Genomic DNA, 27,259 nt, shown 5'->3' on the forward strand with positions numbered 1-27,259 from the left:
AGGCATCTTTTTTATTAAAACACCCATAATTCAAATCCATAAGCTTGCTGGACGAGTTTAAGAGTCTAGACAGGAAAAACTATTGAAATGAACGTAGCAAGATTATGGCTAAATTAGGTGACCTATTCTTCTGTCACCTAGGCTGCCATTCATATCGCGTGCCGTTTCATTCAATACTCTACCCGCCGAAAAAGACTAGGATACGATCTTGTCAGTTTTTTAACATCTAGTTAAGAACCCGTTTACGCGATAAAATTTCAGTTGAGAACATTCCACAGTCAAATAAGCCTATCGTTGATTAACAGACTTTATATGTATAGAGCTGCAGCACTTTGTTGCCTGTTGTTGTCACGATCGGCGTTCCAAGTTCCAAAACAGCCTTTTCGATAAACATTTACTAGCTACAGTTGTATCCAAGACAAATACTGGCTATGGTTGTATCAAAGACATTTCTGGCCTTTTGTATCTACAAGTATCAGAAGTTGAAAAGTAAGACTACTAAGACGGGGGGGGGGGGGGGCGTTGATGGAGTGATGTGTATACGCAAATAAGATAATACAATAAGATTTATAAAGGGTACTAAATATCAGGCTGCATCAGTCCAATCGAATTTCTGCAAAGTGCCCTTTGACGTCGGTGCCCCCCCCCCCCCCAGATTAAAAGTGCTTCCGCCGCCCTTGTGTACCTTGCTAATTTTAATACATTATGTATTTTTGAATTACGTACTATTTTAACTCGTTTGTTTTTTTGGTTTAAAAGTGATATTATATGAGGTGTCTCAAGTTAGTAAGAGGCCTGGGAACCAGAATGAACACTAGGGAAGGGCCGTTTCCGGCCATCTGGGGGGTTTGTAAAACCAAAAATTTTCTTGTACGCTCCGCGCCAACCGATGGTGGCGCTCCGCTCAGATAGTCGTGCCTACAACTTTGAAAATCCATATCAATCGCAAAAAGTGCTCCCCCCCTTTCAAATTCCTGGCTACGTCGCTGGTCCTAGAATAATAAGTTTCTTGAAAGAAAAAAACCCCGATCATCACTCACAGCCACCAGTTTATTGTATGGTCTGATAAGTAGCGGATACTTCAAAAGACAATTATAGAAGCCTTCATTGCAAGTTTTTTACGCTCTTTATGATACACTCTTTTGTAAAGTTTTATATTACTAGATTCGGTATTTTAAAGGAAACGAACGAAACTGTGTCGGCCGACGCACTGTGTGGTATCAGAATTCACAAAGAGGAGTCGTTACTAGTTCAACAAGGGTAGCCTTCTGCAGGCATCGTACACAATTTTGACGACCTTCCACCTTTAAGTGTAACCTTTAAGTAACTAACTGCAGCAGCAGACCTTACAGTTCTTCTTTGTTAATTAATTAATTGGTCCGAAATACAGTATATATCTCAGTAGTAGTACGTCGCATATACTCCATATGCTAATTGAACCTTTTCATCGTCCGTAGTCCAGACGACGATCGATAAGTGATGATAGCCTAATACAAGTTACGTAATCCTTTACGAGCAATTCGAGTTCGTTACGAACTCCCATACCAGGGTATCAGTATCACACGTGTACGTATAGCATTGGTACACGTAAATTTGCGTGGTACGTGCGATGTAAGTTACGGTAAAATTCAATCCTGTTGAGAAAAGAAAAACAAATTCGTTCAAAGTATGCCGCTGTTGAGATTTATCTAAAACGGGGTATACTATAACTTGAAAATAATCAAGCAACCGTCGACAGGTTAATATTCTTCTATGTATTTAGCCTATTGTTTGTAATATGTAGGGATATCTGTTGGACGAATTTCTTTGTTCCTAAGGTATCGTATGGTAGCCTAACGCACTACGCATTACTGTTAACTAACTAGTTCAGTAGGCCTTAGTTAGGGATCGCTAGCCTAGCTAAGGACAGTAGTATTACTTAGTAAAACTAAACGTAGTAGGCCCGAAGTAGTACTAGTAGGTCTAGATATACCTTGTAAAGGCCCCGAAGCCTAGGAAGTCTTACCTCATATCAAAATAAAGGATGATTGTGACACCCCCCTTCTTTTATGACCCTGGAGTGGAAGAAAGAAATTGTAACATTAGGCTACATAAAATTGGTACCTTTAACTTTAGCCAGAGATTTGAAGGAAATAGGCACTGGCCAATGACATGTAAGAAATATCACATTCACAATGGTTGAACTTGAAGGAATGTTACTAGTGTAACTAAATACCAGGCATATTGACAGTGGACATAGGCCTACAGTATCAGTGCTCAAAATTATTTACATTAGGCATGTGTGAAGCGTATTCTAGTTATTGTTATTGTGAAGCGTATTCTAGTTATTGTCATTATGACGTCACCCATGGCTCGCGCATTGGTGGTTTGCGCTGTGGTGTGGCGGGATATAAATCACGCACTATTAGAAGCATATCTTTTGTTTTAAATGATTCGGGGTTGGAAGACAGCCAAACTGGTTCAAATTGGTTGAGTGCCCATTTGCATATGCTCATCTGCATATCAGGTTGGCACTCAACCAATCAAGAGTTTGGTAAGGGGTGAGTTAAAAGTTTACACCAATCGGGTTCAAGGGCAGAGCGTGTGCCCTGTACAACGCGTCTTAATTTGTTATTTTGGAATCAGGGGTTTAAGTGTTTCTTAAAGATTTATCGAGGAGTTGAAGTTTATCATCCGAAGTCTACGGACGTAGAAAAGTAGGCTCCGTTATTTATATTTTCGTCTGTAGTCCTCGGGCTCTTTATATTTTAATTATCTGAAGTTACAAGTTACAGTTTTATCCTGAATCAATAAAAGAAGACATATATTATGCAGTACCCGCTTTTCCTGATTATTTCACGTTTCACGCTCGGTTCTACGGTATCAGTGTAAGGCTGGGCTTACAGTAGGCCAGATGGCAATACATTGCTGCAGTTTTAGTATCACTGCAACTTCGTTGGGCCTCTGCCTAGCACAAAACACTTACATTTTAAAAATTATGTAAATTCACATAATGATAGGGAAAGTTGACATGCCCAGGAAAATCTGAAACCATGCTAGACTAGTTAGAACTTAAAAACATTGTAGGCCTAACCTTCCACTTATGAGCATTTACTGTGCTGAACATCCTTGGTTTAGTTAAGTGTTTCCCAAGGTTATTGGAAGCCAATATAAGTTCATCTGGTACTTTATCCATGTGATGATGTTGGATGCACAACCCTCTGTTTTCAATGAGTATTCACAGAGTTGCAAAGCAGGAGGGTAATTGTTGCACCCATTGCTGCTCCTAGGGCCGCCATTTAATGTCCCAATCCATTGGAAGAGAGTGTACTTCAGCATCTGAACACTATCTCAGCATTGAAAGAGGTGAATGCACCCAAGGGCTCAAATTTAATGGTCAGCCGATTGTCCGAGATGACCAAAAATCACGTCGGACAATCTAAAACCCTGCTTAGGTTGTCCGACGAACGACTAGCCTATTTTCTGTAAGTGTTCAACACATCAAACAAAACTTGGAAAATCCCCATTCGTTAAAATCAAAATCTGCCCCCCAAAAAGTGATCTGAGCTTGTTGGTATAGCCTAATATTCATAATAGACACAACGTAAAAAATAAATCACATTTTGGTATGTTCCGTAAATGAGGGGAAATCCTACACTTTAGCTGCACGCACACCCCTTCGCATCACTAACTTGTAGTCAAAGCATGTTTTGTTATTAGTAAATACAGATGTGCATACTGTACATATATACACAAATGGTTACATAAAGTATGGTACACTTCGTACTACAGAATCTGGGGGCTGCGACCATGCTTGCTTTCTACTTCACGCCGCACACACATATGACAAGCTGGCTGGAGTACAACATGTATGCAGTGCTATTCTGTGCATGTGGGCATACCGCATGCTTGTTTGTGGTGCTGTAATGTACGTGCTGTATACTATGGGCTTACCCTCCATCTTTGGAATTGATTACGTAAATCGATCTCCATAAGACTAGTCACTAAGTGTAAGACTTAAGCCTTAGGCAGAAAGACTAGGCCTACCTAGCCTAACATTATGGCACTCACCTACAAGGCTTAACTGATACATTGTCGTATAACTTACATACTGTACGGCTCACGTGCAAGGCGCACCATTTTAAAAATCCAAGATGCTGGAAAATCACAGGACGTACGTATTAACCTAAAAGTATGAAGTGTTTATTGCATTTGGTCACAGGTTACACAGCTATTCAATTTGCATCCTTAAAAAGTTTTACTAGTCATGCAGTATATTTCTTTCTGGTTAATTCATGTGATACTGTTTCTCTATGTTCTCAGAGATATTAGCTGACTGCTTCATATAGGATTATCATCGATGCAGAGGTATTTTTGAGATTGGTTGCCATGGAGGTCAGGTTAACTTGGATACAGAGATTTCTTACATCGTTTGCATTGCTGTCTTTCTTGAACCTGTCGAATGGAAAACCTAATATCGAAAAACGTTGTTCAACGTGCAGAGAAATTACTAAATCTTTTAATGAGGTGAGGAACAATGACGATACAATTTCATGCTTCCCGATGGACGTGTCTGTCTTGCCTTTTAGTTTTCTTTTCTCTGAGGCAGACTCGGATCGATTGCATCTCTCTATGAATTTTAAAAGTTCCAGTTAAAACATGTACAAATGTAAGAATCATCAAACTCACTTTTACATGATCTGATGTCGGGGTACTAGGCTTTGATTGTACTGTATATGAATCTTTTTACAATTGGTGTACATATCTATTAAAGTAGCCTATAATAGCATTCATTCTTGAGACCACCATTGACCTTCTCTTCCATTTGTAACCTGGAGGGTGTTGTGGTCAAGTGGTTAAGGCAGTGGACTGGTGATCTAAGGATTACAGGTTCGAGCCCTGGTCAGATCATTGCGTTGTGTCCTTGGGCAAGGCACTTTATCTCCATTGCCTCACTTCACCCAGGTGTTTAAATGGGGACTTGCGAGGTAACTTGTAAATATAGTTGCGTGCGCCGGTTTCTGGCTGCACCCTATGGGAAGTCCCCCGGGGGACACGTGGTTGTGTTGCACTGTGGTGCCCCAGGAGAGATTGATTGAATTGCGCACACTTTGGTGTGTGGGTGTGACAAGTTACCAATGACCAAGGCTAATAGCGCCTTTGAACAATTTATGTTGACTTTAGCGCTATATAAATGTCTTCTGATTGATTGATTGATTGATTAAACACTGAACTAATGTAGTTTAAAATATAAATAACATTTTGTATTCATATATGAGTTGATTTTTAAGATAATTTCACAATGTACATAAAAGAAAAACAATATATCATCTCATCCAACATTTTTTTGTTTCTTTTGGGGTGGGGGGGTGGGGGGGAACAAGGAGTGGGGATTACCTATTGCAATACATGAATATGTCTATACTACTTTGAGGGGGGATGTAAATTCCTCAGGTTTTCAATGTTGCTGTGATCAAGCAGAGAGAGCAGTACTACATGTACAGTATTTTTCAGAAATGTTTTCTGTTTGATATTATTTAACAGGGTATCGACAGAACAGCCAGATATAATTTTGAAGGTGGAGATGCTGATTGGGAGGAGAAAAAACTTGGGAGTTATTCCACTAGGTAAGTATAGAAGTGGGGGTTTAAAGGGTGTGAAGACTCACGCACAAATTAACGTCTCATGCCGGTAATCAGACCTAGTTTTGAATGAGGTGTAACAGAAGTGTTAGACACCACCATCCATCCCAGAAAATACACACACAGCTTGCTACCGTCGGTAATTAGACACTAGTGTACAGTCAATACATACAGCTATGGTCAATACCCACGACACAGTGTACATAGCAGCGATGGACATCTCAGGTCTAGATAAAAAAGATAACAAGGTATCACGTTTCATTACTGTCTGCATTTGTAGCGACAAGAAGAAAACGTAATTTGCAAGCAACGGAAAGTTAACTTTTTCAGAGCGCGGCACGTGGTTTTGGGTAAGTCTTCAATGCCTTTAAATTTATAGGTCACAGAAGATCCATTTGCCTGTCATCAGTCTGTGATTGTTGGTATCTATGTATGTTACTGTTTATTGTCTTGTCTATTCTTATGCAAAACAAGACATTTTCAGTCATCCATAAGGTTAAATGTCCAAGCATGGATTAAATGTGTCAGGTATGGCATGGATATGTGCTGAGCAGTTAGGTTGGACCTGAGATTTTAGCATTTTCCAATGACAAGTGGACATATTTTATTTTATATTTTTATGATACCTCTCAACCCTCCACTGGGCTGCTGTGAGGTTGATCACATGGTCTACTGCAGAAGTGAATATTTAGATACTGTAAGACCTTTAGGTATCCTAGCTATCATCTTTGATCATCGATTTCTGGTGTTTTTTACCAAACTTTCTGTGCGTTGCTCAAAACAAATTTACAATGGATCAACCTATAACTTGAGACAACCCTTCACGATACTTTGAATTAATGATCATTAGTAGCTCTAATTAAATAGACTTCATTTGTTGCCATATTTGTAGTTGCATTCTGATGGTCTTCAAGGCATAAGTCCTTGCTAGTTTTCTTCATCATTAAAGGTGTATAAACTCGCTATATAAGAAAACATGTTGTGACAAATGTGACAAACGTGCTAAGAGTTGTAATCGATTAATCACCAGTAGTCATGATTACACTTTGGAACTTTGTTTAATCGCGCTCAAAACCTAAGTTGTGATTAGTCGACTTCAAGCTAGCACTACACGTAATCTGCTTTTGAAAATAGCCTAACCTATAAAAAAAAACACTTAAGCAGTTTTCAGCAAATATCACAAAGTACAGGTTCTCACAATGCTACACTAGCACTTATCTGTGTTAAAAATCGGCAAGCACCTGCTCCGGTTAGATTCATGCGTTTACTTTTCAGTAATATGCTTGTTCTGCTCTGCAACATTCAGTACTAGCAATGTTTGATCATTGCGCAAATTCGTAAATTATTAATTCTATTACGAGTGTTAAAGTATTAGTCAGTTCTTCAAACATGTTTACAAATATTTCATTACTGGTCTGGTTTACATTTATTTGATGTCTGATCGATTGTGTCGATTGCGATGTAGTTTAATTTCGATGTGAAAAAATATGTGTCTGCTATCGCACTAGGCTAGAGCCTAGAACGTTGACCTTCCTTCTACAGAAAACTCTTGCATACTAATCATAACACCGCTACAAGGTGTTACATCTATTCATTGTTTGCGCGTTTGCTTAAAATTATAAGTGCTAGCAGTTATAGTAGCCTTGTTAATTCATTCAAAAGTTTTTGATTTACTATAAAGGATTTAAGGAAAACGATGTAGATTGAAAGTTGTTCACAGTTTTTGTTTGGTAGATGTTTTAACATGATTTAGACACCACACATTAAGACCCAATAGAAAAAATAAAGACAGTGCACCATGGAGAAAGATTTGTTTTGACTGTATTTCTGCAATGTAAAAATGACAGTGATGACGCCATAACTGTAACCGAGTAGTCGCGACTATAAAAGAAAGAGTCGACTATCAGTACTAATACGCAAGCATCCTCAAGTTTGTTTCAATATATATAAGGGTATATATATATGTCAATGTGCTGCAATATTCAAATTTTCAATCACGTGCGTGTGCTGAACGTGTACCTGTCATGATCTTTCTTTCTTTTACGTATACATAAGAACGATAGCAGCCTTGAAATCCCTTGAATCTTGATCATACCCAGAGATCTGTTTCAGAGCTATACAAAATCTTTGATATCCTTTGAAGGTTGCATGTATGTCAATATGTCTCTTTCAGTTCCCTGTTGATCTATATGTATTTATACCTAAGATACAGTATTGACATGCACATCAGTGAAGGTGAAGGTTGCAAGTCAATTTAATACTTCCGTATGGAGTTGGAGGAAAAAGTCACTAATCGACGATCGCCTAGTTTATCCTCTGAATTTTGACCATTGACCTATAGAAACCACATATATTGATAGTACTTGACGATTGTGGGGTAATAAAATCATTAAGATGAGAAGGTTGTGTGCTGCTCCTACTGTACATGTTTGAGGTTAAAAATAGAATAATTTTAGTTCAAATGCAGAGAGTAAGAGCTTTTCTGTAGCTTCCGAGTAATTTGTCAACATTTTTTTCCTCCTCAACAGTGAAACAAGATTTATAGAAATATTAGAAACTTTATGCAAAAGATCAGAATATGAGGTAGGTTTTAAGTTAATATGTAATTGTATCTAAAAATCTGTAAATTTTCGCCTAGAATATGAAATAGTCAGTGGTGTTTTTTTAATGTTGCCAATGTGTGTACATACTGTAGACTGGTACGTATGCTGCCAAGGTAGTTACTTAATTTATGCATTTTAAATAATCTCATATTATGTCTAATAGATTATTTGTCATTGGTTCATTATCTTATTTGTAAGTTTTTTATGTCATAATATATTTATTAAGTCTTTAGTTTGTTTTGTGAAGCATGTAAGGTGGTAGTAGATTATCCCAACTTAGGTCAGCCAAAAGTTTCTTTTCCCCTTTAAGATCGCCACATGCTATCAACTGTCAGCATAGTTTGTCCTATGGTGCGCTAACACCACTCAGGAAACAGCTATTGGGAAAGACATTTGTTGAAAACCAGAGTGAATGAACTTTTGAGTCTGTGAAATGATGTATGCTTCCACCCTAGTGAGTGCAGTTACTGTACAATATGTTTATAATTCATGACATCTCAATAGCTGTAACACTAGAGGAGTGGGTTGTACATACAGTATATATCTTTATTCTTTATTTTTTTTATTTATTTTGAAATTATTTCGCTCAAATTTCCATTCTTATTCAGTGTAATGTATTTGTCGAAGAAGCAGAGGAACTGCTAGAAGAATGGTGGAGCAACCTCGACAGAGACAATGACGACTTTGAAAGATGGCTGTGTATAGAAAAAGCTTTAGGTAAGCGTCTCTTCCATCGAAGCAGTTCTCACATGCAATGGTAACCATTGACATATCCACACCCTCAATTCTCAAACTGCCAGCCGAGTCGCTCAGCTCTGTACAATAAATAGCCTTGCATGTAGTTGCCATGGTGATGTTGTTATCTAGTGAGACTTTTACATTCATAAATCCAGACTTGTGGATATCAGCATTAGAGCTGTGATCCAGGTATAGACATTCTTCATCCAACTTATGTTCCGTACTTTTCCCTTTTCACAAAGTAGGGAATAATTATCGAGCAGAGTCTAGCCAAGTGCTACACAAAATGGCAAATTATTTATTTTTGTAACACAAGTTCATAAACCTCCAATGAACCTCCCCCACCCCATCCCCTCCCCCCCTCTGCAAAGGTAGGTTTGTCTAAGTAACACAAATTCCAAAAACCAATATTTATTTATGTAGTATTCGGCGGCACAATACATCTTGTGTGATGACTGAGAGTAAATGGAGATAATCGTATAAGTAACTAAGCGATGAAACTCAGAAAATCATGCCATGTTTGCAACAGGATGTCCTGCATCAAACGTATCCTTAAGGGCACAAGTGCTTATACCTACAGGAATTCTTTTATTCTCCATTACAGTTTGTTGTCCTAAAAACCAGTATGGGCCAGATTGTAATGGTAAGTTTGATTTTACGTTTCTTTCTATCCCCGTTTAGCAGATCCAGTCTGCTGTCACAGCTCTGACTATGGAGCTTTAGTAAGGCATGTGGAAAGTTTCTCTTCTATTCCTCCTACCTATCCTTTTCTCCCACCCCTCTCCTTCCCCTCTCCCACCACTTCCCTCCCCTCTCCCACCTCTTCCCTCCCCTCTTCCACCTCTTCCCTTCCCCTCTCCCACCTCTTCCCTTCCCCTCTCCCACCTCTTCCTTCCCCTCTCCAACCTTATCCCTCACCTCTCTCTCCTTTTTCCCTTTACTACACTGGAATATCCAAGGTTACCATTCAGAGACTTATGAAAGGAATCATTTCATTTCTTTCTTTACTTCTTGTAGACTTAATGAAAAAGTTGATAAAGAAATTTTCACTATTATTGATTTTTTTCGAGATAAAAGAGAAATTCTCATTATATTTGCAGATTGTACAGGAGGGATAGAAAGACCTTGTTCTGGCAATGGAGCCTGTAAAGTAAGTTACCTGTGCGTAATGAATTGTGAAATGGGTTGTTTGTGTGTTCTGTCACTTTCTCCCAAGTATATTATTATACTTATGTGTGTTGTCAAATGTATGCTGAAGGCACTACTGAAATTGGGGAAAATTCATGTTCTTGTATCAGGTCTATAAACAAACATCCTGGCATTATGAGGTGTTTAAAGTATGTGCCAAGTTTGTTAGCAGGATGTAGATCCCCCCCCCCCACAAACTAAAACAATGTATGTATCGCCGCCATATTGTGTCACCGTTGTCGTAACGTAACTACAGCAACTAACAAAACATGAAATGTCATGTGCAGACATTTTGTTTTAAAGTTCATTTTTTTTGGTACTTTTAAGCTAGTTTGGGCTTGGTTTATTCCCTAATTGTTCCACAATAAACAATGCTTAATTTGACAGAGTTGATGAATTATCTTTCTGTTTTCCATGTTTATTTATTTATTTATTTTTTTGGTTTTTGGCAGGGAGCAGGAACAAGAGGTGGCAATGGCAAATGTAAATGTCACGGTGGATACAAAGGCGACCTCTGTGATGTTTGCAAGAAAGGATTTTACGAGGCTCACAAAAACGAAAGTGACATTCTGTGCATAGGTACGGCCAAAGAAATGCAATGACTTGTAAACAAGTGTATACAGTTTGACAAAGAGTGTTCTCAGCAAGAGTTACACTGTTTGGTTTCTAAGAAAGTTGAAAAGTGACATACTGGTCACTAAGAGGGAGGTATGTATATTTTGACAAAGCAACATCAAGTAAGGCCTGGTACCCTGATGGCTTATTTTATACTTTCATTCTCTTTAGTTCTTACATTAAATGACTTGGTTCAGAACTGAATCTTGTCAAAAAAAAAAATTGCCTGCAGAATTTGCATCAGTAGCATTAGGCATCTGGCAACACTGTGTGGGGTCATCATGACATGAGACGACTTATATAAGGCCGATCCTGAAGATTATTATCCAAAGAGAGGAAGATGCTTTTGAACAAAATATTGGTATTCTGGTGTTGCCTCTGAAATTACTGTTGATTGTTGCTGATATTTCAAAGTGAAGCACATTTCAGTGACAAATAATCATTAGATTGTAGAAGAAATCAATGAATTTGGAGGGCTAATGTGATCAGAGAGCAACCAAATAGGGATGCAAACATTTGCTTAGACAAACAGAGTTTTGAACTAACAGTATTGATTATCTTTCATCTTTCACTAATGTAAGTGTCAAGTGTGCATCTGTTATCCAACTGATATGTTCATAAAGTTTTTCATATCTCATAACTAATGTGGACTTTTCTAACAGCAGTAGATCAGGTCGTTGTTGTTGTTGTTGTTGATCTGTTTTTTAAATGCTGGTTCTACATTTATCTTTAGAATTTCACTATGTTAGCCACTTTATACAAATTGCAATTGCTTAAAGAAACATCTACTGGCTATTAAAGTCAAGTTCTCACAGGCATTTTCTTAATAAAGTTAAAATACACATCAGTCACTGCACCAGCTTTTCAGAGCAACCCTGATAAATATTTGCTGACGATAACCAGTAATGTGGGGCTTATGTTTCAGTAGCTCCAGGCAATCACGCCTGACAGACTCTTATTAACCCGACTTACTATGTGCTTATATTTTGTAATGTCTAATGGTTAAACAAAGTGTCAGTGCCTTCATTTCCATTGGCAACGATTCGAAATCCACTGGCATCTAGCTAGTAAATAGCCGGAATCATGAGGCCTGACATTGGTCGGTGTTTTGTTGCCCTTGGTATAGTGTGTACACGTTATTCATATTCAGTGCTGATTAACACACTCTGCGGCCCCCTAGGGCGTCGTATGCGTGAGCTCCTACCCTTCTACTTAGTGAGGCACAACCTGACTAAGAATGTAAGTTAGTATATCTTGCCTGGAAGTTTTCACAGAGGCCCCTTGACTTAGGGGCCCTGTCTGCATATTAGATCATCCAGCTCAGGTCATATATATATATAACCTGTCTATTACTATCTTTGTTCATTTTCAGCCTGCGATACATCTTGTGCCTCAACTTGCTCTGGGCCAGGACCTATAGCCTGTACGAAATGCAAAGGTGGCTACCAGTGGGATGATGAGAGCGGTTGCCATGGTGAGTACGGAGCTGAATATCCCGGTCAAGAATTTGGAGATGAGTTGTTGCTTGATTGATTGATTGATTGATTCATTTACTTCACAGACCATCTTTATATTGTTCTATTTAGAGAAGTTATTTCTGCATTTGGTTCATACAGTTTTTTAAGCAACTTTGTTTACACAGCCACAAACCATCCAAGCTACACTGTTGAAATATTGCCCATTTTCTTGCCTTCTTTTTCGGTGGAAATGATGAAAAGAAAGAGCCGGCTAAGTTTGAGTCATGTGACCAAGCTATGCTGACCCAATCCAACCCTGATCCACCCAAAAAAAAAAATGCCATGTGTGTAACAGCTGTCTGAATTTGGTGATCTCTTCCAAACCTTGTTTGTCCTTGTTTTTTGATAATTTTTTTGAAAACAACCTTGTCTGTTCTCTTTGGTAAAAGTGCAATTGACACGTGGGGGGGGGGGGAGGGGAAGGTGGGATTGGAGGGGAAGGTGGGATTGGAGAGGAAGGTGGATTGGAGGGGAAGGAGGGATTGGAGGGGAAGGTGGGATTGGAGGGGAAGGTGGGATTGGAGGGGAAGGTGGGATTGGAGAGGAAGGTGGGATTGGAGGGGAAGGTGGGATTGGAGAAGAAGGTGGGATTGGAGGGGAAGGTGGGATTGGAGGGGAAGGTGGGATTGGAGGGGAAGGTGGGTTGGAGAGGAAGGTGGGATTAGAGGGGAAGGAGGGATTGGAGGGGAAGGTGGGATTGGAGAGGAAGGTGGGATTGGAGGGGAAGGTGGGTTGGAGAGGAAGGTGGGATTAGAGGGGAAGGAGGGATTGGAGGGGAAGGTGGGATTGGAGGGGAAGGTGGGTGACAGGGAAGGGGTTGCTACATATATCCTTACATTCTACTTGGTAAGGGCATCGATGGTTTCAATTCTCATTTCAAAGATGTCGATGAGTGCAAACCAGATCCAGAAACCTTTCCTTGTGCGAAGGAACAGTACTGTGAAAACACTGTGGGCTCTTATACCTGCGGCAACTGCGACATTGCCTGCACGGAGTGTCTAGGGCCCGGCAACGATAAATGTGTGGCCTGCAGGACCGGCTTCAATATGGTGGACAATACATGTCACGGTCAGTACTTTTTGAATTTTTTTCAGACAAGAGTTGTAGGATTTATATGTAGCGTGCGTTGCGAGTATTACCATTGCAGATTAAGTCTACATGTTGGTGTTCAAGGTAATCACCTTTGATATGTGCAAAAGGGCAAGGCCTCTTGACACAACTTAACAACGGTCAACACCTAGTCATTGGTGTAACTTGTCACACCCAAGTGTGCACAATTCAAACAGTCGCTAACTCGCTACTGGGGCACTACAGGGCGCCACATCTATGTGTCTTCCGAGGGGACTTCCCATAGGGTGCAGCCACAAACCGGCGCACACAACTATATATTTGCAAATTACCACCCAGATCCAAATTTATACACCTGGGTGAAGAGAGACAATGAAGATAAAGTGTGTTGCCCAAGGACACAACATAATGAGCTGGCCAGGATTCGAACCTGCATAACTTAAATCGCAAGACCATTGCCTTAGCCATTGACCACGATGACCTCCAAGAGATATACAACATTTCCTCACTTGGACAATAAAGGATGACTTGTGGAAATGATGAAACGTAAGAGCCGGCTAAGCTTGAGTCATTTGACCAAGCTGTGCTGACCCAATCCAACCCTGATCCACAGTCCTTGTGTGAGACATTTTGGTTTCATATAGACACAATGGATGTAATCATTCCATTGTCAACAATAAAGAAAGGTCACACATGAACAGACAAACACCAGCCATCACCTTATTCTAGGAAACTTAGCACTGGGATGGCAAAGACTGAAAACTATGTGTAGCCTGTCATGTGTCCAACATTGGTTAGTTTTGTCGTTTTGGTCCTTGACTTACAAAATCAGATTACAAATATTCGATAGACACAATGCAAATATCACTGAGTTGTGTTTAAGCTGTAAATTGTCTGATTCATTTCTCATAGCTATCATTAAACACTTATCAAAAACACTCAACAATCCTTGAGAATTATGCTCTCGATGGTGGTGTGTTTTGTCCAATATCTGAACTTTGGTCTCCTAGATACAAGAGCAAGGTTACCATAAGATGAATTTGTGCAAGTAGCCTTATCAGATGAAATTATGTTAAGTGTATGTAGTATGAAACATAAATTTATCTTTAATAACAACCACAAAAATGTCAAGTGTTTGCCTAGTAGCGTTTGCCTCGTTTTTGCTGTCTAACAATGACATCTCAAGTTAGGGAGCCAGATTTGGGATGACGTATTTTCCAGAAGAGTGTGGGACATTTTTTGTGTGTAAATGATAAATTGTGTGGAGTTAAAGGATTGGTTCAGGTGTTTGACATGTCTATTTTGTATGAAAGAGCACAAAAAGACAAAAAGAACAGTGAAGAAACTACCATGATAGCATGCTCTGTTAAGGAGATATGACACTTTGAAGACATCAAAATTTCTCTGAAAACGACTGGTGTAGAAGGACTTACTGTGAGGGTGTGACGTCACATCCTCACTTCCTTAACATTTGTGAATATATTTCTTTAAAAATTATTTACATTTTTTAACACATATGAAAATAATATAATAAAAAATTCTTCAGATGTTTAATCTCAAATACTTCCTTTGACAAATATGAGATCTCCTGACATAACTTTTGGTTGAAAATCATAAAATCTCACAAAATATTTAGAGAAAAAAAACAAAGACTTTTCAGGAATGTGAGGATGTGACATCACAGCTAGTCAGATTTCAGCAGTTTCTACACAATCTGATAAAACTTTACACTTGAATATCTCTTTAACCGAAAAAGATATTTGAACAGTTTTTTCACCATTGTGTTTCTTTTATTGTCCTCTTTCATATAACATAAACATGTATGACAACTGAACCAATCCTTTAAGTCGATCAGTGTGATGTCTTTTCAAATCTTACAAAAATTAAGAAGAATTTTTTTTTATTATCAGAAACGAAATAAAGGACAAAGACAGCTCTGAGTTAAAGGAACTTTCCAAATGAGAATGTCATTGATCTATTTACTCCCTTGATGTCTCATGTTTACAGATACTGATGAATGCGAGAACAATCCTTGCCAAAATGTAGAACATATGGAATGTTCCAACTCACCCGGTAGTTACTTTTGCGAATGCAAAGAGGGGTACATCTCAGACGGGCAAATCTGCGTGGATAAATCTGTCTGTAAGTTCTAATGTTTTTTTCCCGTCAAACAAACCGGTTCCCTCTTCTAGATAAAACAGGCTACTGAACTTTTTCCTGAAAGAAACAGTTTGGCCAAGAACACCCCCCTGACTGGTCCTGAAAAGAGCTTCCCCCTCCCTCAAAAAGAAAACAGATAACTAGTCACTGGTTACAGATTTGATACAGAGTAAGGGTTGCTTGTGAAATTTTTATTATTTAAGGGTCTTAACATAAAATATTATTTGGAAGGTAGTAAACAGTTGTACATTTATATCGTTGGAGTACAGAATAATATATAGGTGATAGACATCTGTCGTCACTAGAGCTTCACAGTTATTGTTTTTATAAGCTTTGGCCGATTAACGATGTTTTCAAACCTCAATATCGGCTGATACCAATAACTATAACAGTAAAAAGAAACCGGTGTGTTACAGTAGTCTATATCTGTGTACAAACCCATCTTATCCAAACTTGCATATTTTGATCTTGTTTGACAATAAAGATTGTTCATTCAATGTTGTTCCTTACTAGTACTGTGCTCTTAACATCAATTCTTAATAAACATCCAAACAAAGGCTTTAAAAACCCAACCCTTTAAGCCAACATTTTATAAATTACAAAACATCACAGAATGAAGTTAAACTAAACCAACCACACTTAAACACTAAGGACCTGACACTACTTGAAGGGTGGAAAACTTCACAGAGAACAGTATGTTTGTTTTGAAGAAGCATTATCGGTTGGGAACTATCAGTGCGTGACGGTAATTTTATCGACACTGGTTTCGTCTAATATCTGGGATATCTGCCGATACCGATAATGCATACCCATTTATCGGTGCAACACTAGTTGGTTACAGACTATCGGCTGAACAGCTTTCTATCAAGATCAAGGATGCTAATTCAACGCTTTTGTGGAAATGATGAAAAGTAAGAGCCGGCTTAGCTTGAGTCATGTGACCAGGCTATGCTGATCCAATCCAACACTGATCCACTAGAGCCTATGGTGAATTAGCTGTCAGAAAAAAATAAAAAAATGACAAATTAACAATCCTCAGATTTTAAAGAGGTATGCAGTACTTTTGGAATCCATGGCACAAACAGAAATATATAGTTGGGGCGCTAGGGCCAGAAGGGCTTAGCATTTGTGGCGTTGGTAATACCGAATGAAATAGAAATTTCTAGGTATTAGATGAGGAAATTTTGGAGACAGAGTTTGAAGGAAATTTTTGTCATTGCATTTAGAAGTTCACGTTTATTGTGGAAATTTTTCACCTTCTGCATTGCAGGTGGTATCAAATGATACTTGGTATGGTACATTGTCATACACTATAGAAGGCCATTGGCTTTTGACTAGCACCTTTAGCACAGAACTACTATATAGAGTTATTGGGACCGTATCACGCTACCTTTCAATTGCTTTTTACACGTTAGACGTTGTCATGGTTGCTTGGAATGCGTGGAATGTGTAACTCTGTTCAACTGTATTACGAAACTTGTTTCTGCCTCTCTGTAAGAATAGCACTTTTTCAGTTCACACAGTTCAGGGGAAGACTAAAAGCGTTTTTAAACGCTACAATTTTTATTTTATTTTTTTGGCTGGAGAACCTGCCAATCTTCTAAGGTAAGACAAGCACTCATTTATTTGGAAGCTTCTAAGTTTTTCCCCATCTCTCCAGCCTGCTACGGCAGAGCTGCCCACCAAATGGCTAATATACCACTACCACCGTCCTCCTCTGACCCAACACTAAGGACAGAGACAAACTAATTTTATTAAATATATATATATAAATATATATTTACAAATATAAATTTATATAAATTATACATTTATAAATATATATATTAAATTTTAATAAAAAACCAGTTAACCCTAGGTTATACAAAACATAGGGTCGAAATTTATCAAGTTCAACCATCAGTTGCACAATGCTACAAATGCCAAGGTTTTGGCCACAACTTCAAAAATTGCAAAAACCTAACTAAATGTCTTCGATGTGGAGAAAACCATAGAGTCAAAGACTGACTAAAATAAAGAAGACAAAAAATGTGCCAACTGCGGCGGTAATCATGTTGCACTATACAAAGGATGCCCAAAATATCAAGAGATAAAACTAACTAAAACTGAACAAAATCCAAAACCACTCTCATATGCTCAAATATCTACCGTTCCCCTAATCTGACTAACTGGATCAATTTTAGGAACAACATCGACAATTTATTGACTGACCCTAACTACATGAACTTCAACAATATTGATTCTACCAACAAACCAGACGACTTGGCTTCAACTCTCTCTCGAGCAATCTCCACAAGTTTTAACAATTATTGCCCTCTCAAAAGAGCTAAGAGAAAGAAATGGGCATTAAGAAATAATAGCTTAAGCCTTATCAAGGCCAGGAGAAAGCTTAGGAGAGAGTTCTGCTTGACTAGAGACCCTAGACTTAGGACCCAGATTAATAAGATTAAGAATGAATCAATTATCTCATTCACCATCAAGAAATAACTAACATAAAGACAACCTGTAGTGAGATTTTTGGCGAAAAAGACCCCCCCCCCCCCCCGTACCTTCTGGAGGAAAATTAATAATCTCCTAAAGCCAAAACTAGAACCAAAGGCTCAGTGCTAAGTCCCCTTTTATATAACATTTATGTGAACGATCTCCCGTACAATAAACTCAACTCCAAACAATGCAGTCAGTTTGCCGACGATCTCTCTATTTAGCAAACAACAAACAGTGCACTACAAAGATTCTCCAACACGTAAGCTCCTGGTGTAGTAAATGGAGAGTTAAAATTAATCCAAATAAATCTAAGCGTGTAATCTTTAAAGTACCCTTTTTCCAATGACTTGACCGTGGACTACAGTATTAATCTTTTCACTACTGACATCACACCCAGCAAAGAAGCTGTTTACCTAGGAATCACCCTAGACAATAAACTTAATTTTAAGAAACACATTAATATCACCATCGACAAAGCTTGGAGAATCCTAAACCCACTTAAAAGCCTTAGTAATCTAAAATACCTAACCCCACATATTTTATGACAAATTTACCACTTGAAAATTAAACCAATTACTACTTATGGCATTATCTGCTTCCTTAGCTGTAATAAATCTCAAATTTCCCAATTACACATTATTAATAATAAAGCCCATAGAATTTGCCTCAATATCCCTAGCTATATCGCCAGTAGAAAGCTCCTTGAAGCAGCAAACTCTTAACCACTTTTTGAACAACTCATTATCTCAAACAAAAAATCCTTAAAAAAACACCCTCCTTCTTGATCCCCTAATCCACGACCTCTCAATTAAATCCTTAGTTCACAAAACCTATGCCAAAAAATAATTAAAATGTTCCATAGATACTTCAGATTTTTTAAACTGGGAGGAGGGTTCAGCCCTGGCAGAGGGAGGGGGCACCTTGTTTAGGTACCCTGTGGCTAGAGGACTTGTGAGTAAAACTCCATCGGAATTGTCCTCCTCTGTGGGGAACAGTCCAGTCACCGGGAACTGTTTTTTATTTTTTCTTAGCATAAGGTTACATCCCAGCAGGATGGGTTTGCCAGGTCTGGGGCAACCTCCTAATATTTTTCTAAGTAGCTCCATCCACTCTTCTAAAGCTTCCAAATATTTGTGCTGCTTGTCTTCCATTTCATTTGTTAATTTATATTGCTATCATTTGTCTGTTTCCCCCCCCTGCCCTCCCCCCCCAAAAAGTTCCAATTAACCTGCAGGAACAGGACTGTCATTCTGACCACGCACCATCCGTCTACTAATGGTTGATAGGGTCGATTTACTTGCTTTAGGTCACAGAGGATCACCAATGTGCAGCAGTTTTGTTTAGGGTTCTACATGTCTTTTCTCTTTCTTGTCTCTTTGGACTGTCAATGCTTTCAAAATATTTTAAACCAGTCCTACCTGAGCTGATTTTGTGAAATTCCAGATTCCGTACTGAGCTTTTTTTAAATTTTTTATTATTTATTTTGTTTTTTGCTTTTCTCTCATTTCAGTAACTCCAGGTAAGCAGTCAAATATCCAAGAACAAGGTTTTGACCTAAAGACAGAGTTCCTTCTTTACCTTCTTTACTTTTTACTCTTTGCCGGGACAATAATTGCCTCTCGTAGTAGTCCCGTCATTGCTGTGGTGGTCGGGATCGGACTAACAGCTTGGTTTGTCATGAGGATCATTCTTAGTAGACCATCTTTATTCCAGGGATTTCTAGAGTTTGTCAGTAAATAGCCAAGTTCCTTCCCCCCTCCCCCCTCCCCCCCATTCCCATCCATGTTTGTGTGTTCAGATTATCTTGGAGGAGTAATGCCTGTTTTCAGGGTTAAAAGTGTGACAACTGTTGTTTTAATAAGTTGATATAAGCTGATTTATGGGTTCTGATGCAAACTTGACAAAGAGGCTGATGTCGTAGGACAGAAGAGGAAGAGGTGTAATGCAGCTAGGAAATCTCAGGAATAATAACTCTTTGTTCTAGTCAATGGGGTTAAAGCTTCTGTACAGTGACCATGTGTCTCCTGACAGGGCCTACCAACCCCTGCCAGATCCGCTTTATAGAAAAAAATGAAGTTAATCAGAAGGTATAAAAAAAATGAAAAAAATTGGTTATTCATTGATCGATTAATTTCTCACAAAACGTATTTACTAGAGCATTTGCGAAGGTACCAACCCACAGTATCATTTTCAAAACAATCGGCCTCTGAATCGAGCAAGGTTGGCAACTTCTGCACTAGTTGTCTCTCCATATGTGCAATGACTGTAAATATAAACAGTAAGTTCTGAAACTCAAAACACTGTAGCATTTCACGGTACTTGTAATAGCACAGTACTTTTGACATAAACATTGGAATATTTATCATAACACAGTACTAATTACATCATATAGGTTCCTAACGTGGTACCTGTCTCATGACAAATAAATTTCAGTTGCAAGTTTATAAGCCTTGTATCAAGTCTTCTCACACAACTTAACAACATTTAATCCATTGTGATTGATAACCTGTTGCACCCACATTTGCACTATTCAAACCCCACACTTCTGGGTGGCATCCCATAGACGGCAGCCCCAATCCAGTACAGACTCTGTTTGTACAGGTTACCTCGCAGGTCCCCATGGGTGCAAGGCCATAAAACGCTTTCATCGTGTCACAAAATGTACGAAGATAACATATCATAAAACAGTCCTTTGTGGTACCTGATACGAACAAGGTAGCATGTTGTAACACAGTGCATGTTACAAAATTTACCTTAGGCTGCATATCAAAACACCATAGTCGTGTTACAGAATCAAATCATTTGCCAACCTTATCTCAAGTTTCAGTCTTCATGGTGCGGTGTTGGTGGTCTAATGTAGTACCTGGTCTTTCCATTTATAGTCCAGTACACAATTTGCTGAGATTTCTAACACATTGAAGTTTGGCTTATGTGTAAGAACATGTTGGTTGTTTAATCTTTTGGTATTTTTACTTTGTAATAACCTGTTTTGGGTGTGCTTCCGTATATAGTCCAGTACATCCATTTATAGTCCAGTACACAATTTGCTGAGATTTCTAACACATTGAAGTTTGGCTTATGTGTAAGAACATGTTGGTTGTTTAATCTTTTGGTATTTTTACTTTGTAATAACCTGTTTTGGGTGTGCTTCCGTATGTATGGAAAAGCTTTGTATTCAAACGAGTGAGATCAATTGGTATGCTTGGTGCAAATTAACTTTGATGTTAATTGGAAGTAAACTAGTAAGCTTTCTGTTCTTAACTGTATTCAATATGTTGTGAAATGTTCTTTTTATCTTTCCCTACCCAAATAGGTGTTTTTCAATTCTTTAAATGTTGCAGTCCAATTTAACAAGTCTACCATATATTACTATCAAAGACCAGTAGTGAGTGTTTACTCGCGCTTAACCAGCATATGTATTCATAGTAGTTGATTCGTTTCTGCAGCTAACCTACATTAAAAAATAATATTTTGAGCAACGGTTGCCTAAAAATTTGCTCTCTTCAATGTATGGTGGGGTCAGTATATAGATGTACAAAGATGAGTGATATAGTGTCCAAGTGTTTTCCTGAAAAGCAATAATAACTATTTGCAATTGATTTTGTGTTTAGCTGTGTTTAGTGTCCATATCGATATATTAAGGGTGTGAAGTAGTTTGTGGTGGTTGGGGTCTGAAGAGGGCCAGAATTAATGGTGTATGGTGGGTGGATGGAGCAGGAGTCCCGGAGGTACTAGATCCAAGTATTTTGCCAAGCTAGGATTTGGGGGGGGGGGGCTAAAATCAAAATGGGAGAGAAGGGTTAAAACATGGATCTGTTGTGGATTGGTAGGAGAAGTACTGCCAGTGAGATAGTAGAAAGGGATTAAGGAGAGTGTAAATTGTTGGGGAGATATCAAGGATGGGTGAGTGAGAAGTTGATGACAGGAACGGAAATTGTGGCTGAGACACGTAGGATGTGTAAGAGAAAACTGTTGGTGAAAGATTCAGGATGGAAAATAGAGTATTTGGGTGGCTGTTAAAATAAAACGGGAATTAATCAGAATTGGTGGCTGATAGTCTCAATTTTTATCAGCGGAAGGATTGAAATAAGTGATGTAGGATAAATGTAGCGAAAAGGCTATGGGTTGGGAGAAAAGAAAACTGTAGACAGATGGGATTTCGGGGGGGGGGGCTAGGAGAGGAAACATGGAGGGGATGTGAATTGGTGGATACTGAAGAGGAGGCTGGAGGAATAGGTGATGGAGTTAGAGGTGGTGGGTAGTGAAGATCCTGTAAGAAATGATGGCTAAGTGAGAGGAATGGGCATGGCTATAAAATGTCACAGTGAGATGCATATATATCGGTGTAATTTAAAGGTTGCACATTCATGTTGTTTACTTCCTGTTGGGCAGCTTTCAGAGAAGATGGGCATTTAGGATGGTACTAGTTTAGAATAGAACTTGTATTGTGTTGAAGGTTTTGTAGGTAAATTCATTCTTAGTTTTGTATATTTTTAGTGAGTGCAATATTTGCTTGTATTATTTTTCATGTGTTGTAGAGAATAAGTGAAGAAGTGTTGTTAACAGACAAGGAATTTGTGGGGAAGAGTTGTCCTCAATGTTTTGACAATCCTTTGATCAGCAAAGATCAACTTCAAGGAGTCATCCTTTTACTACAAAGGCTGTTCAAATGAGCATCATCTCATTGAAAATCTGTTTAAAAAAAAAGAGTAAATATTTGAATAATATGTTCTTTTTAAAATAACGTAGGTGGTATTATCATTTTGAAGGGGTATTTCTGTTCTGTCTTCCTAATATTGTAATTTTTCTTAGAGAATTTATTGCAAAACTAGTTTATAATGATACTTGATTGAATGTTATCTATTTTGACAGGCTAAATCATTGATTCTTCCAGGGAGTGGATCGCATTAGTTGATCTGTGATGTCATCACAGCAAATATTCTTCAAAAGCTTTACTTTCCTAGTATAACTATCTTGTCGATTTTACCCTCAAAACCTGACGTAATTTGAATTTGCGCTTAGCTGTCCATGTCCTCTGTGTTTAGAATTTCATCAAAATACAACTTTCCTTTGTAGCAAGTGTTACACTTTCCTCTGTGAATATTATAAAGAAAGACAAAAGACATTTTCAACTGAATTTGCCGTGATGACATCGTTGATTCTACTGTTGCCAGATGCATTTTAGAAAATATCACCAAATCTAAAAAATTGTGTATCTTTGCCATAAAAAATGCTACAAAGATTTGGTTATGACCTATGGATACAGGAAATTACCAGTATTTGTAATTAGGCAATCCACTCTCTTGATGTGAATATTCATGTAAGAAAATGTACGCTAAGTCTGCAGTTTTACCCTTTTCCATTTAGAATTAGATATGTTTCATGCCATTAAAGGTTTGTGGGGAGAGGTGGCTTTCTATGATATCAGTACAATTTGTTTACTTCCTTAATGAATGAAGATTTCCTAGAGTTTGAATGTTTTTGCAGTTATTGATTTTCCTTGATAGGTGAAATGAGTGAAATAAAAAACAAAGTTAACATCAGATGATATGGTACTCAATGTTTCCTCATTTTCTGTAATGTCTTCTGCATGTTTTGGAAAAAACATTTTTCCTTGAGACAGATCTCGAGGTAACTGTTTGATACAAATAAGAAGTGAAAAGTGAAGAAAAAAAAAAAGCTGAAAAAGAATACTGCAGTTCAGAAGACACGGTGCACAAAATGGGAAATCATTGCTATCAAATAATAATTAATAGCTAATTATGTTAATTACTAAATGCAAATAAAGTATTGATTTCTGAATGGGGAGGACATGGTGGGGGAAGGTGGGGGGGGGGAGAGCTTTGTCAAGAGTTAAGTTTTGGAGGGGATTAGTTTTTCTCTATTGTAATACGTACTGAAAACAACGGCTGAATATTCCTTTCTTGAAAAAAAAAAAACGAATGTCTTTTAAGTAAAAAGAAAGAATCTCTATGGCATATGAACTGAGGTGTGGGGAAGGTTTATTCCAATTACAAGTAGGGGTTTATCATTTGTTTACCATTGAGTGTCAACACATGTTCTACCACTGTATCATGGTGAATTTCAAAGAGCAGCTGAAGATGACAAAACCAGAAAGTAAACAGGACTCTCCTTGTAGGGGTGGCGCATCGTTTCGGGACAAAGTCTACCTTCCTCGGGGTGAAAATATGAATGACACTGGTAGAAGCTTAAAATGATACCTCAGTATTAATATTGATGTTTTCTTTTGGATTCTCAGTCAACAGCATACTGCAGTAGTCAAGACATCACTCATTAAATGTTTTATTGTTTAACTACTTCAAATCTTCTTCCCATGTGTAAATCTTCAAATTCAAAATCTGTAACATTTTCCTATAGACGGTGAGGAAAGTAATGACGAGGCATCTGATCAGGTAAATAGTGACCAGAAACCCAACAATGAGGAGGAGGAGGAGGAGAAGGAGGAGGAGGCTGACACACCTGATATGTCACATGACGAAAGAAAACCTGCTGGCCAGGATCCTCTTGACAATACTCCAGAGGATATCGCCATGGCTACAGGATCTAATGAACCAATACAAGAAGAAACTAACCAGAGCAACAGTGATCAGAAAGAAGATGTAATAAAGTTACAAGAAAATTTGAAATCAGAAAGAGACAATTTTGAACCCTCAAGCCAAGATATTCCAGATTCACCTCACATTGAACTTTGACCCTGGGTGATGGTAGGTCATGACTTTATTTGTTAGATCTCCCAAGATTAGATTTATTTAATTAATCATTAGATTTATTCGTTAGATCTCCCAAGGCTTTGGTTTAGAACTAGAAAATTTGGGTATCTAGAGCAACATTACTTTTTGTCAGGGTTTCTGCTTTAACCCTTTCCAAGGGTAAAAAGTTACAATTATAAAATAGTTGACTGTTTCTCAACAACTGTGCTCATTAACACCTTATGAGCATGTTTTCAACATTCTGTGGGATCCAACTTCTATGTACAACTCTGTCCTGTTAATGTCTAAGATAAGAAAGTATGTTGTCAACTCCTCCCCCCCGCCTCCCAAATAAACAAGATATGTGTGAACATTCTGATATGTGTAATGCCTTAGAATGTTTATCCCCTTCCACAACCCTCCCTCTGCTGATGAAACAGGCAATTTACGGAAGTTGTGGCAAACTCACATATAAAGTGACAGAAGAGCAAATAAACTATCACACCCCCTTGATATCCTAAATTTATTCACATACAATGTTCCTGCCCTGATTCACACACACATGATGCACATTTGATATGTCTTGCATCTGCAGTGGACTCTTTCGTTTAAGTATTAAAAACAATCATTCCTAGCAAAGTTGCTTTGTATCGCACTTTGGAGTTTAGAAAAGAACACAAGGCTACTGGTCTAGTTGTTTACTGATCTTATTTATTCAAAGTTTATATTTTCTACCTTTCTACACTTTCTTATGCAGCCAAAATAGTTGTATGAATCCTGTGCATCTTTCAAATTCCTCAAGTGCCTGTTTGTCTGAAAGAAACTGTTGTTGAATATAGCTTATAGACAAGTCTTATTTGCCTTAAAGTTGGTTATTGAGGTTATCATCAGCTGCTGACCGATTGTTTTAGTTGGCAGCATGCCAAACTTGCCAAAGGTTACTGACCAGAAAACCAGATACTTAGTGGAGACAAGATCACCACCCCTCACTGCTATTAACAGTGTGTTTGGGGTGTATGTATAGCCATGAGGGTTAAAATTTACAGACTACGACAATTAATCAATTGGAATTGACCATGTTTTGAGCCAAAGGTGAAGGTCTGATAGACATAAATGGTAGCATTTAGTTTCAAAACATTTGGAGGTGGGTGGGGGGAGGGGAGAGAATGAGGGATGGAGGTCAAGTTAGGTATACAGCTTGCGATGAGAGTATCATCAAGGACCTTAATAGATTACTGGATGCATATTGTCATGGTGAGGCTTTGCATTCATATTCTCTTTAAGTATTGCACTCATTTTTGGGTTGTCATGGAGACTTTATCACCTTGCAGTATCACCACACTGTATTTGTCTGTTTAATGTATGTGTTGTATATATACTGTTTAAGGTATGTCATTTATGTTAAAGGTCATTTATGTTTTAGGTATGTGTCATTATGTATTTTTCATATATATACTTTACCATAGAACATAGACAATGTGCAAACCTTAGCTGTCATCACAGTGCCACTCAGTTTGTAAACTGTCAGTTGGATGTAGTTTTAAACTCACCTTTTAGTGATGTGTGACAGCAGGCCTATAGCCAGGAATTCCCAGTTGGAGGGGGACCAACAATTTAAGGAGGAGGACCAACAATTTAAGGAGGGGGCCAACAATTTAAGGAGGGGGCCAACAATTTAAGGAGGGGGACCAACAATTTAAGGAGGGGGACCACCAATGTAAGGAGGGGACCAACAGTATAAGGAGGGGCACAACACATGTCTCTTATAACTGTTGAAGTTTTTGTCCTCTTGATGGTGGCACAGATATACCCCTTCCCTCCCCCTCCTGCAGTCTGTACAATTACAAGTCGGTTCAGTAGTGACCCCTATGTGACCTGGCCTGTGTGACACAATTGGTGAGTTTTTACAAGTAACTGTTCAGCAACTCTTCATTTTAGTTTATTTGTATTTGGAGCAGCTAACATAGGGTGCAATAAGGGAAGACAGTGCCCACATTTTGAATTGGGGAAGGGGGGGGGGGTGTTGATTCCTAGATTTATCAAACTCAGCCTGGAGATTATAGGTGTGGGGGAGGGGAGAACTGGTGCATTAACTCCTCAGTCCCTTGTGTAGGATTTTGCTCCTATATATTACCTCTGTAAAATCAACTTTTTTATCATTTTCAGGTAATACATGTGGTAATACAGGTAATACGTGTCGTCCAGTCGAGTACTTAAGTGGGGTGAATGATCTTTGTGGATGGGTTGATGGTGCTGGTTGCTAATAAGGGATAACTTTTCTCTGGTGTGAAGTAACTTATTACCACTTTTGGTGGGTTTGTCTCTGCTGCTCTGTGTTATAAAAGTGAAAAAGATGAAAGGAAAGAATGCCAATCTAACATTATGTAATATTTGTATGAATTGGTATTTATGACTCTCATCTTATAAAATATGCGTATTCTTTATTTAGTTGCAAAACATTCATCTGTGTTGTGTTTTCTTTTGAGTCCTGAAACATTAAACAGTTATTACACTTATTACACGTTCAACGCTCTCTTCCAGTGTAAATGTACAGC

At 38.4% G+C, this 27,259-nt stretch overlaps 1 protein-coding gene across 3 annotated transcripts; it reads left to right on the plus strand.

Moving 5' to 3' along the window:
* The first annotated feature begins 1,560 nt into the window (after positions 1-1,560).
* On the plus strand, positions 1,561-27,163 carry LOC139962007 (cysteine-rich with EGF-like domain protein 2). Of its 3 annotated transcripts, none has more exons than XM_071961801.1 (12): positions 1,561-1,698; positions 4,303-4,506; positions 5,524-5,606; positions 8,150-8,204; positions 8,833-8,941; positions 9,567-9,605; positions 10,063-10,112; positions 10,603-10,729; positions 12,138-12,239; positions 13,165-13,350; positions 15,358-15,492; positions 24,373-27,163. In XM_071961801.1, exons 2-12 carry the CDS (start codon positions 4,369-4,371, stop codon positions 24,705-24,707), a joined length of 1,359 nt encoding a protein of 452 aa, XP_071817902.1. In that variant the 5' UTR covers positions 1,561-1,698; positions 4,303-4,368; the 3' UTR covers positions 24,708-27,163. The 3 variants fall into 3 exon arrangements, with proteins under 3 accessions (XP_071817902.1, XP_071817901.1, XP_071817903.1); XM_071961800.1 differs by having other exon boundaries at positions 1,562-1,738; XM_071961802.1 differs by lacking the exon at positions 24,373-27,163 and adding an exon at positions 19,505-23,539 and having other exon boundaries at positions 1,562-1,738.
* Positions 27,164-27,259: the final 96 nt, after the last annotated feature.

Source organism: Apostichopus japonicus, chromosome 20, assembly GCF_037975245.1.
Source record: "Apostichopus japonicus isolate 1M-3 chromosome 20, ASM3797524v1, whole genome shotgun sequence".
In the NCBI taxonomy this organism is placed as follows: Eukaryota; Metazoa; Echinodermata; class Holothuroidea; order Aspidochirotida; family Stichopodidae; genus Apostichopus; species Apostichopus japonicus.

Coding starts and splice junctions, on each gene's coding strand:
- LOC139962007 (XM_071961801.1), top strand. CDS start 4,369: ATGGAGGTCAGGTTAACTTGGATACAGAGATTTCTTACATCGTTTGCA. Junction 4,507..5,523: donor TTACTAAATCTTTTAATGAG/GTGAGGAACAAT, acceptor ATTATTTAACAG/GGTATCGACAGAACAGCCAG. Junction 8,942..9,566: donor GTGTATAGAAAAAGCTTTAG/GTAAGCGTCTCT, acceptor TCTCCATTACAG/TTTGTTGTCCTAAAAACCAG.